We start from the raw sequence: 13001 nt of genomic DNA, 5'->3' as shown, positions 1-13001 counted from the left end.
AACAGGCTGACAACTTAGAATTGGCTAATATCAGAAACAGTGTTCTTTATCTTTAAGAAGGGCTGAGTAATTAATTGATTGCCAATCAAACGTACAATCAATTTCATGCTTTAAATGGCACAAATGAGAAAAATTGTGATGTATTTTAAAACCCAGGTTTCTGTCCCCCATTCTAAATTTAAATCCAAAACAACACTCTCTACCCCACTCTCACAAGCAAGAGAAATAAGAACAGTGATGTGGACAAAATCATTTGCACAGTGCTCAGAGTTCTGCCCATTTTTATGCATCCACAACAGCTGTGATCAGAGGGATTATGTTTTTTGGGGTTGTCCGTCCATCTGATTGTAACGTTCTCGTGAAAACAATATCTCAGGAATGTCTTGAGATAATTTTTTTCACATTTGGCACAATTTCAATTGGACTCAAGGATGAACTGATTAGATTTTGGTGGCCAAAGGTCTCTGTGACCTCAGAAAACATTTTTTGTAACCATAACTTAAGAATTAATACACTAATTACGACAAAATGATGAGGTGGTCAAAGGTCAACCCTGTGACATTATAAAGTTCTGCGAAAAGCACTTTTTCTGGCCATTATTCAATGGCATAACTCAGGAACAGAAGGGCAGAGTGTGACCATATTTTACATTTGATCGGATACTGAACTGGTGCAGACCTAGATGTAAACTGCAACTTGACGAGTGGGCAGAGGCAGAAAGCCAGCAGGTGGTGATTCTAGTTATATTTTTAAGTGCATCTGGCCAATGTGTAAAGTAGATGGTAGGAAATGAACAATGAACTAAATATGTTGTTGGTGATTCTATTTGGCTGAACAAAACAAAGGTCTTGTCAACAATGGGGGAGAAAAGTAGCAAAGATCAGTACAAGGAAAATGTTACCATGCTGAGCAGAAGAAAATGTGTGAAAATGAGAAGCAGTGTTTTTTTTTTCGTTTTGTTCAGACACATTGTGTGTCAGGTATGATTTGTGTCAGTGTTAGGGTGGTTAGAGGGGCTGGTGATTGACAGGACGACAGTGGGATCTGACTTATTTTGTCTTTCTTAGGAGCAGACCCGACATCCAGTCACACATCTCAGGACCTCAAAAAGTGAGTGTGTGTGTGACCTTGTGGAACCTGTTGTGATTTCATGTGTTTTCTAAGACTTGCATCATGGGCTGAGAAGTTACAGAAATGTGAAGAACTTCACCATAACATTGTTAAATGTGTTGCATGTTGGCCGTGGTGCAGATCTATAGATTAATGTACTGCAGGTCACGTGCAAGTGCAGTGTTCGAGTTAAGTTAAGATTGCATCCCATAATAGTAGGTATAATATGCAATAAATGGAAATAATAAATCTGTCCATTTCTTTTCTCTCTGTCATATGAAACATTCCCTCACCGTGGTGTTTTGCATGTAAATGAAGTCGGGCCTGTGCTGATCGCTCCTGCATGGACAGTGCTTCTTGTACTGAATTGTACGTTTTAAATATTGTATGAGGCTGATTCATTGTACATGGTGTGAGACTAAAAGTCTGCTCAATATAAAGCAGCATATCTTTGGACTTCTTTGAGGCTAAAGCCAGATAAATGCATGTCTGTGCTTAATAAGAATAGAAAAAGATACCTTCACTAAGTATATAGTTTCATTTATGGCAAAAGAGATTTGTTTTACATAGCATAATCGAGCCATCATTGCCTCTGAATACCTAATTTATATTTAAATGAGAAGATATTTGTTTTTCTGTGTTTTAACTGATATGTAGTTCAAATCTGTTAAGTGTCACAAAGCAACCTTTCTTCCCAAAATCAACAAATACGCATATGGATTGCAAATACAATGTTGCATTTGAGACTCCCCTTAGCAAATCTTACAGATTACAAAATACTCTTTTAAAATTATTTATTTCTCCTCCAACAAGGTGGATGAAGGCCAAACATGTTTCTGCGCTCAATACCCTCCTTTATTAACAGGTTCTCCTGGCTGGTACTAATGTCGCCACAAATCACCTAATGCCATGCGAAATATAATTTGCTCTCTGTATCTGCCATAAGCAACCTGTAAAAAAACTGCAATTTACATTCTCTGACAAAAATAACAATTAAATTATCAGCATTTACGGTAAAAGATTTAAATAAGAACAACAAATCAAGGCTTTTTTTTTTTTTTCAACGAAAACGAGGGACTCCATAAGGTGTTGACTCGTATTAATTACAAAGCAAAAAAGTTAACTGTTTGCTTTATTCCTCACTCTGTAACATACAATAAATAAACTCCATGTAACTAGATCGATTTGTTCGTTTCAAGCACATGTTTACTTGAAGTCATGAATTCAGTTGACTGAACATCCAATGGATTGTTTATCTAAAATTTATATCAGAACATTAATAGAAACTTTGATACAACTTCCCAGCATGCAATAAGTTATGGGTGACTGTGGAAAATGGAGAGTCATGGAGGAAGAATGCTGGCGTTTAAACTTTGTTTTTGAGATGTCTGTGACTCAGCAAGTGCATATATAGTTTCATACAGTATTTGTCTTTTCGAGGGTAAGGAAAAGGGATGGGAGAAGCAGGGTAAAGGCAGAATTCTGGCTCTTGCTCTTACAGCGCAACGCTGGATGTAGTCATTCTGATGTTTTTGGGTAATTGGGGCATCAGGGAATTGTTTAAAAGAAGATAGTTTTATCACATAAACACACTTTTTCAGACTATCTACTCGTCAAGGACTCTGTGGTTTACTGCAGCCGTTGTGAGGGGCGAGTGACCAGCTACTGGTGAATATGCAAGAAAAAACAGCATATTTGAGGTGAGAGGCAGAAAAGCAAACAGAGCTTCCAGGCAACTGATTAATTAATTTATAGGGTAGAGCTATCCGCTTGACTTTTGCCTTTTGTCTCAAGCAACATCAGGTCAAGGCCAACTGGTAAAAGATAGTCACCTCCTCTATGCTCCCACACCGCATGTATTCATCGGACCCTTCCATTCTCCCTCTATGAGGTTGTTAGATGATAAAATGTCCCCTGCTGATTGAATCCAGAGAACCATAACTTACCCGTTAGCAAGGTAAGACTCTCCCTAGAGCTCTTAGCATGTGTGTTAATGTGTTGTTGAAGGCTGGCCAAGTCTTGCAATAAGAATATTTTGTCTCTAATTAGCTCTGTTTAGATAGCAACATGCCTATGAGCCACCCACAGGAAAAAAACAAAAACATAATGTAATTCTGAAATAAAAAGACAACTACAACGTGTCTCTGTATATCTACATGCACATCTACATGCACATCTACATTGGTCTGATTTAATTGCAATAAATTGAAAACGCTGGTGGCACTGATGAAGCGAAATGATTAAGAACGCTTTAGTATAAGTGCTTGACCATTTCTGCTTGGATGAAGCACTTATCTATATTACTTACAGGCGCTCGCACAGAATTATGCAGATGCACACATGCATCCATATTTCCATGTTTTTTGTGTGCGAATGGATTGTCTGCTTCATGTTCAATTCATTGATGGATGAATGACCATGTGCCCATATTTGCACATGGGTGTCAAATCTGATCTTGTCCTACCATTGTCAACAGGTGGTTTCACACACACACACACACACACACACACACACACACACACACACACACACACACACACACACACACACACACACACACACACACACACACACACACACACACACACACACACACACACACACACACACACACACACACACACACACAAGTCCAAGGAACCACACCTCTCTGGCCACATGGGGGACTCTCTAAAATACAGTTCAAAAGACTGAATTTCTGTCAGGCATTACACATCTTTTGATGGGCCTCCTTTGAACTGCTTTGGTTGTTAATTAAAGGCCAACACACAAAAGACAACAATCAAATAATTAATTATCTGTCAAGTAGAGGAATGTGCCCTCCCTGAGGTGGTAAAAGGAGCCAGGATAACAAGCCAAACTTTTCTTGTGTATTTTTCACACCAAGCTGTTGTTCACAAGTAAACAACTGCTTTTATGTGATAAAATCCCTTTTTGATTCTGCAGCGAACCCACTTTAAAGTATCCTTCACAATGTGCCAGAACCACATGTCCTCCCCAGTTATCTCATTTGACCCTGGATGTACCTCTCCCAATTCTCAACCCCCACGTCGTGATGAAACGTGAACTTTTGTTAAACTGCTCTGGCCCTTCTTTACCTCATAAAAACCCAAACTTCTGCCACAGGTGACGATATCCACACCCTTCTAGGTGTATAAAACCTGTCACTTTGGAGACCACATCCTGCCAGCCGAAAACCACAGGATATCCCTTTTAATCTCTTCTGGGTCACAACCACTCCAATACGCCAACTCCAACGTTGATACTCTCCAGACGCCAGATGACGGCCAGTATTGACCATCTCGAAGATCCACGTCTCCCTCACGGTCATAGGTCACCAAAAATTAACGAACTATAAGAACAAAATATGGACTTTGTGATTCCTAACTATATACCCTGCTATAATGTACTCTGATGATTCTGCTAACAGTGTGACATTGATAGAAAGTGTTCTGTATCGCAAACTATGACTTTACGTGAATATGCGGACACTCTCTCTACTCCTCTATGTCTCTCGCCCCTCTCTCCCACTCTTCTCCACCTCGTTCACCTCTCTATCTATCGTGCTAAACTTGGGCTCTCATGACACCCCCCTCCCCCTGAGACAGGGTATCGATAAGGTGAAATTCGACACCCTGATCCTTGACCATCCTCTTCAGCTTAAAAGAGGGAGACTCAAGCTGATCATTCAGATTCACACAGATTCAGATTTGTTTTAGTTTTCTTGTAGATTCATTTTACTCTCTTCCTTCGTTTCAAGACTCCTTCAAGTTCATTTTCGTTCTTCTTTGAGTTTTCAGTTATTTTTGAGTTGTATTAAGTTTTGACTTAATCATTTTTATGTCTGCCTTTTTGTTAAGCTTCTAGCGCACATAGTAGTCAAAGTCTTAGAGTACGTCAGTAACTTCACTGATCACGTACTTAATTCAACCCATTTTGATGAGCCTGTACCACAATCAGTAATTTTGTTAACGCCAAGGCCAGCTCTAAGCGTTCATCAGAGACACCGTCTGAACCTCTGACCCGTGGTCGAAATCATCACAAAGTAGGCTGGTTCATTTCTTCAGGGTGGTGAAGTTTTGACTTAATCATTTCTATGTCTGCCTTTTTGTTAAGCTTCTAGCGCACATAGTAGTCAAAGTCTTAGAGTACGTCAGTAACTTCACTGATCACGTACTTAATTCAACCCATTTTAATGAGCCTGTACCACAATCAGTACTTTTGTTAACGCCAAGGCCAGCTCTAAGCGTTCATCAAAGACACCGTCTGAACCTCTGACCCGTGGTCGAAATCATCACAAAGTAGGCTGGTTCATTTCTTCAGGGTGGTGAATTCTAAAAGTATCATTATAGACTTACATCTCACTCATTCAGTTCTTTATCTGTTAGCCCGGTCGCAAATTCCCTCTTTCACTTCACCATCAGTAATCAGAAGGAATTTGTACATTCTCAATTATAGAAACAAGTCTATAATTTAATCATTTACTGTGAGAAGTTATACAATAAATCATTTTTAATTAGACCCAACTGTGTCATGGTGGTATCTTTCTGAGAATATCAAATGATTTGAGCTCCGATACGAGAATTCCGATTTAGATTATGATTGACTGATTTCATATTTATTTTGAATTAATAATTGGTCCAATATTTGACTGCTGCCCCTTCTAATAATGAGAGCAAGCATCATGTGCCTTGGAAATTGCATGTTGTGTGACAAAACATAAATAATTATCTGTGCAGAGAAGTGAGCTGATGTGTAATTCATTGAAAATGGCAAATGCAGCTCTAAAACACAGGAACAGGAACATGATCCTACCTTGTCGGACATCTCTGGGCGCTATGGCGATTGCATCGTTGGAATGCAGTTCAGTGACGCAGCAGTCGTCAGGAACCTGCGAACCATTGCTGGAACTGTGTGGTGTCTCCGGGAGCAATGGAATAGGTGGTGCCATGATGTTGTGATTTGGACAAATACAGCCTGTCTGGGTCATCCCGCAGCCATCCCCGTCAGAAACGTCCTGGTCTCCATGGTGATCCGTGCGCAAACACTCCTCGAACCACCGGCAGAGCACACCGCAGGTAAACTGACTGGAGTTCTCGTTGTTGATGAGTAACACCTCTACCAGCCTCAACTCCAGTAATTCCTTAGTCACCTGAGGTTCATCTGCAGCTGGATGTCTTGTTAGACACAGTTGGACAAAGTTCTTATCAAACTGTAGGAACGAGTAAGGTCCATCTGAGTTGGATTGGCTGCCACAGAGATCAATGACTTCCTGATCCCTGGCAGGGGCCGTCTGTAAATGAAGGGGACAGCTTTGATTGGCCAGGTGGTGGTCAAGGGAAAGGAGCATGGGGGAGTGTGTCCGGCAGATGACAGGATGGCGGGTGAAGCGGAGGTAGAGGGAGTACTTTGTGGGATCTGGGTTTTCCAGGGACCAGGAACAACCCGGCGCCCTGGAGGGAAAGAGCTCCCTTAGGGAGAAAGAGCCATAGAGCACCCCAGCTACGAGGCTGGAGCATGGTGAGGAGACGGGCGAGGGGGCCCCCTCCGCCCCGGTGCTGGGGATGCTATCGGCAGCCCCATAGGCAGCCTCAGCCAGGGCAGAGAGAGGAGCTAGAGCGAGGGCAGACACAGCAGCCAGGGCCCCAGCCACAGCCAGGAGAGAGGACAGCACAGACAGACACACCCCACCAGCAGTGTTCATCCTATGACATTCGTCCTGCATGGACAGAGAAAAGAGAAAAGGATGGGGGGGGAGAATGGTTTGGGCGTTAGACATATCCGGGGATATCTTCAAACACAACCTGACAAAAACAACATGACATGACAAAAAAAAATATTTTGATATACTGAACGGGTCGAGACCGAAGAATCATGTCTGATGGGAATTGTTATTGGACAGATTCCTGCCTCGCTTCCGAGTAGAATATAACCAACTTTATGGCCGCAGTAGTCATGAAGTTCTTCAAACGCATGCACGTGCACACGCGCACGCCCACACACACAAACACACACACGCCCACACACACACACACACACACACACATACACACTGTCAAAAACACAAACATATCCCTGCTGGGCTGGATTAAAAGGGTTGATGACTTGGCTGTTGAGACATGCACTGTGGGGCCTGCTCTACCCTTTCCTGCTGATATGTGCACACAAATACACAGACACATTCACACACACTTACACACACTCCATCGCCTGCTGAGCAGCTCCCCCAAGGCTCTGGCAAACTATTACCATCACCGACACAGTGAGGGTCCGCCAACAGCCTGATTTTGACTCAAGCAACACACACACACACTCTGCTGACAAAGGAAAAACCTCCACATACAGTGTTTTAGTGTTTCGCTTAAAACTACTTCAATAGTCATTATATTTTTGTACACTTGCTGTGTCTGCTCCATCACCTGAGACGTTCAAGTGGTTCTGCATAAACGCGCTTTGAGGAGAATGTGTGGGAGATAGGAAATGTTCACACCACTCTACCAATAACCTTGTAGCATAAAACCCAGACAAGTTTCTCTAAAATAACAGAGCTCTGCAATTCAACAAATGACTCTCTGCAACACTTTTATACAGCTTCATACTGTGTAAAAATATAACGAAACTATTACAAAGTACAAATTTTAAAAAAGAACAAAGATCTCCATAACAATGGATTTTGTTATATATTTGTGTAGTACACTGTCATGTACAAGTAAAAGTGGTGTGTATTTTTCACTAAATACTGTTGTCAGATAGATGCCATCAGAATGTTTGTTGTGTGAGTGAAAAAAGGGCAGGAAAATAGTTGTTTTAGGAAAAAGACCAAAGAAAGCTGGCAGATAACGCATACAATTGTTGCTGTCAACATTTCTGGGAAGTCCTCATAGGCTGAGAGATTTGAGACAACACTGCCCTAACAAAATGCACAAGTAAGTACACAAAGACATAGTGCACTGTATGTAAGTGTGGGCTGTCAACAGAAGTAATCAAACTTAGAAACAGCAAAAGACACACAAGTAGAATATGCCATGAAAACACATCTTCATACATTGACTATTTCTCTATTAGTATGCTTCTCCTAAGTGAAAAACGAGCCGTGCACTGAGCTGACACAGTGTGTACTTGGTGTACATTGTGAGTGTAGCTTGTCTGTAGCTCCTTATTGTTTATTTTGTGAATTTCTGTCTGTGCTACATTTTCTTACATGTTTTAAAGCTATAATGAGAAGTTATGGAGCGCTCAAAACCACTTGATGACCTATTTTTGTACATTGAAGAACCCTAATACATTTAGTTGTGACATCTTGTTGTGAACCAGCTGGTTAAAGAGATTCTAGTGAGTCTACTCAATATTTGTAATATTATTAGCAACTCTTTCCTTAGCAATGTCTGAGTGGCTAACGTAACTCTAACACACTACCATCTTGTAGTGGGGGCAACATTTATTCATTATCATTAAAAATACATACAGATATGTGAGAAATGCAATTCATTTCTGACATGAAAGATATGTTCCAAGTTCTAAGTGTGCTATTCACTATACAAGCATAAACCAATTTTACTAAACGTGTGACAACTGCAAAGCGCCACTATACAAAAGCATGAGTGTGCCTTTAGAGCAACTCCACTCCCATGAGGATTAGATTAATGAAACACAGCAGTCGCCTGTAATTCACAGGATTTATGTAAGACTCTCCAGCGTCGCAAACATTGGACGCCAGATCTGGGTAAGAGGCACCGAACTATGCTCACTTCGCCATGTCAAGAGGTGACCTGACAGTTGAACAGAGAGAAGCACTTGTGCTCACTCTGTAGGTTTAAGGTGTTAACCAGGACGGATGATGGGTTGAGAACCAGAAGAGATGGAGGACGAGATGTTGGAGGGAGAGGTAAAATAGATTTACTGCAATTATTCAGCAACTATGAAAATATGCCCAAAATTGAATTAATCATGACAAAATAAACAAGCTGCTTGGGGTTTAAGGCATTTTGTTGATGATAACTCAAAGTGATATACAGCGCATAGTACGTTGAAGCTCAAGGACAATTCACCTCTGCACACATTTTCTGATGGACTGTAAATCTGCAACACCGGGGGTCACGGGAAGGTCTCTGTAACAAGTACTTCACCCTGCGGTGCAGAGGACATAGTTGTCGATTTTCAAGGAGTGCAGGATTAGCTTTACAGTGGAACAGAGCTGCTGATTTAGTTGGAATAAGAACTCAATAAAAGTTGCTCAAAGCGAGAAATGGATGATTCACAAAGCACATTTAAAAAAAAATGACTTTTCTCCTCTCCTCTCTTGGGGTGAAGAGACATTTGTTGGTAAAGCAGAAGCAGGAGGTAAAAAAGACAAACATAGAAAATACAGTTTACTACCACCACAGCATACTACGCTCCATAAAGACACTCTAGTTCTGTTCACTCATCAGGCAGCTCAGGAGGAGCTGGTAGATGTGTGAGACGAGTAACCATAGCAACGTCGTGACCTGGTATCTTTTTCCACTTTCTTTTATCTTGGTCTTTCGTCTCTGTTCGGACAAGTTATTTTTCTTGCACGGGATGCTCACCTGCGATTTTTCACATGGAATGCATGACATTAAGACTTTTTAAACAGCATTGGCTCCGGTTGCAGTGACACTTTGACAAATGCTTGGCACAGTTGGGCTGAGGGAAGGTTAATGTAGCATGTTGTGTAATATGCTCAAGGACATCATGCTGTCTGGCATATGATAGGGTTATAGACTCTGCCACTTGACATGCTGTACTATTTTTAAACAAATATGGCACGAGATAACATCCATACAGACTGTCCCCGAACTGTTAAATTCAATGCGAATAAAATGGATTATTCAATATGACAAACTGCTTTTCTGAGCAGAGGTAGGAAGTGCATATATAGTATGTCGACGCTATAAAAATGAAGTTAAAACTTTACATTTTTTTAAATCACTGGGGCAACAATCAACGCGTGTCTTGTAACTGACCTATCAAAAGTGAAGACAGATAGAATTATCGGCCTAACCATGCATAGGTAAAATTTACACACATTTTACGGATGAAACGAAGTCAGAAGCGTTAAGCAAATTGTTTTTGGGACAATGAACAATGAATATTCATGACCCCTCAGTCTGTGCAAGAGTAGGCCCTAAAGTGCTGTCTTCATGAGGCCATTCTGTCCCACTTCACTCTAAAACAGCACTTTACTGTGGGCATCTATAAATATTCATTAGCTTTGATGTCTTCCTTCCCCCCTTCCACCTTGACATTAATGTTATCACCAAGGATGGCAAAATATGTATATCCCTCACTTCCCGTCTGTCTTTCCTCTAGCTCTCCTCTTGGCTCGGTCGTTATTCTTTAATGCAGCGGAGTGACAATATGACTCATCTGATTTTTTGTCCCCGCCGTAAAACCTGTGCAGGACAGATGAGTGCCGGGACACTGCATACCTTTAGAATAATATCGCAGATGTTACTTCACCAAGTATTTCTATTACAACGCTTTAGGTTTTAATATCAGCTCAAAAACTTTGCCTTCAGTGCTATAGTAACATGTGTGTAGGAGAAACATAGCTTAACTTTGTTGCAAGACAAAACACATTGATTTTAAGCTGTTTTTATGTCCTCTTGCGATAAAACTATAATACAAATGTGTTCTTACTCTGCTCTACATTTATTGCGAATATGTTTTGCATCTATTTCTTCTATTCAGTGGGATCCTTTTCCCTGATGCTAAAAAAGAAATAGAAACAATCACCAATTATATTATTTTCCATGTGCCAGTTCCTGGAAGCCCCACCGATTTGGTACCGTGAACAGCCTGACTGAAAACCAGCTTCTGAAATGCCACTGAAGCATGCTGTGAAACAATGGTGTGAAACTCAGAATGACTGCATTATAATATACTGGCAGACTGCGCCTAGGGATGTCATACTTGAGAGAAACTAAATGTACTGCTGAACTCGTACGCTGCATGACGTGTGCAGTCTGAAAAGGTGTCGAGTCCACACTAAAAAGTTAATCCTATTTTTATTTGATCACACTCATAATTCATCCCTGAAGGTTGATAGTCATCTTGCGATAAACCAGAAGATATTTCCTCTGTTTTGTTTGTGTGGACAATTAAAAGGGTCTTTTCAAAACTGATTCAAATTAGGCCTTCAAAATAAGAAAATATAAAGTTAGTAATGGAGAAAATATTTAAAAGTAAAAGTCATCATTACTTAAAGATAATTAGAAATCAGATTTGTTTCACTCAGTCTAACAGTCTCTGAGAAGCGGTATTTATAACTAATGGATGTATTGGACCTGAGGTTCTCAGTGGCAGCTTAAGTAGTGAGTTTACATAAAAACCTGCTAATCACATTCTCCAATATTCAGCAGGAATTTTTGCATGCCAGTTATATAAACAAAAAACCTGAAGCAACATCAGCTATCTATAATATACTGTACTGTACACGCTAGAAAACCAACACAATGAACTGAAAGACATTACAAGGCTGCGCTGAGTTGAGGGGAACTGCAGAGCTGGGTAATAATTCTTACTCTGCACGACAACATTGGATATCAAATTGTCCCCAAGTTATCTGAAGCAATTCACCGATCCTGATGACCGCTTTTTTAATGCAGGGCTGTTTTCAGTGAGAACACCTGATTAGAAGTTTATTGGTTGACTTATTGGTTGTTTATCTTGGCGCTTTCTATACCAGGACCAGCCTAAAATGGACATTACTATATCGGGTAACGTCCATGATGCTCTCCCAAAGAAAATATATTCATGCACTGAACCCAAAGTATCTTTCATGCAGTAAACTTTCTTGTTCTGGTAGAATAATAGAGTGGAATAGCTTGTGGGCACCGGGCTTAACAATATCCCTGGGTAGGGCGCCTGTGTTTTGGGAGATGCATTTCGGGAGGCTTTCGATAGAGAATCATGAGACGCTCTTCTAATCTTCCTCTCCCGTCCGTCTTTTAGTTCCTCTGCCTCCACCCTAATCTTTCATTCTTAGAGGCGACATCTAAGTGCATTGTGGTAGAGAATGCTACTGTCTGATTTATTGATGTGAAGTATTTTTCTCATTTGCAATTCTCAGCAGATATCAGCATGTGGCCCTTACATGAGCTCTCTCACACTCACACACACACACACACATAAGCGATGGTCACAAACTAATCCATGTGCGCTCACACAAACAAGCACTCCTGCCACACCCGTTTGAATGCTAACTCGATATGATCAAAAATTCAAGTCTGTATCCTTGCGCCAAGTGTTTGGGGTCTCACTCGACTGCTGATTAACAAGTCATGAAACGTTCCTCTTTCTCTCTCTGGCCTTCAGCATGAAATTTTCAACTTGGCCACTTCTCATCTTTCGCTACAGCCTCTTGAAAATATCAGCCTTCATCAAAGTCAGACTTCATTTATTTACACACATCCAGATCTGCACCGTTTTAAATCTTTCATCTGGATATGATCGTCAGTTTGGAAACCAATATGACAAACTAATGTTGTTCATCTGATTTTGGCCGGTTGACATTTTAGAAGTCGTTATTCTGTTTGTCCTTTTATCGAGCTCACTCCAGCGCACCATCAAGTCGGTTCACTTTGCCTTATCACTCATTCACAAATGGAAAGCTGAGGGGATCTCACGCTGTGAAAAAAGACAGTAGCGCAACAACCCTCGATCACAGAAAGAGGCATTTTGTCTTCCAGCTATGGCATATACGCCACACACACACACACACACACACACACACACACACACACACACACACACACACACACACACACACACACACACACACACACACACACACACACAAATCCATGCTTATATACATATTCATACATTTGTGCCAGCTAAATATGTGACGTTTGCTGATTAAAGAACAA

The 13001-nt window shown here is 40.9% G+C and overlaps 1 protein-coding gene across 1 annotated transcript in view; it reads right to left on the bottom strand.

Annotated features, from left to right (window-relative positions):
- Positions 1–13001, bottom strand: part of adgrb2 (adhesion G protein-coupled receptor B2) — a 215354-nt gene that overhangs the window by 143167 nt on the left and 59186 nt on the right. Inside the window, exon 2 of the mRNA XM_069699156.1 lies at positions 5926–6829. Within this exon, the coding sequence (XP_069555257.1) occupies positions 5926–6814 (889 nt within the window). The 5' untranslated portion in view covers positions 6815–6829. The remainder of the gene's footprint in view (positions 1–5925; positions 6830–13001) is intronic.

This window comes from Brachyistius frenatus, unplaced genomic scaffold, assembly GCF_029030835.1.
Source record: "Brachyistius frenatus isolate BFR_SWC_R1_liver_20210118 unplaced genomic scaffold, ASM2903083v1 Contig_2, whole genome shotgun sequence".
NCBI classification, from domain to species: Eukaryota; Metazoa; Chordata; class Actinopteri; family Embiotocidae; genus Brachyistius; species Brachyistius frenatus.
Note: the sequence above shows the minus strand (reverse complement) of the source record. Positions and strands in the feature narration are given on the sequence as shown.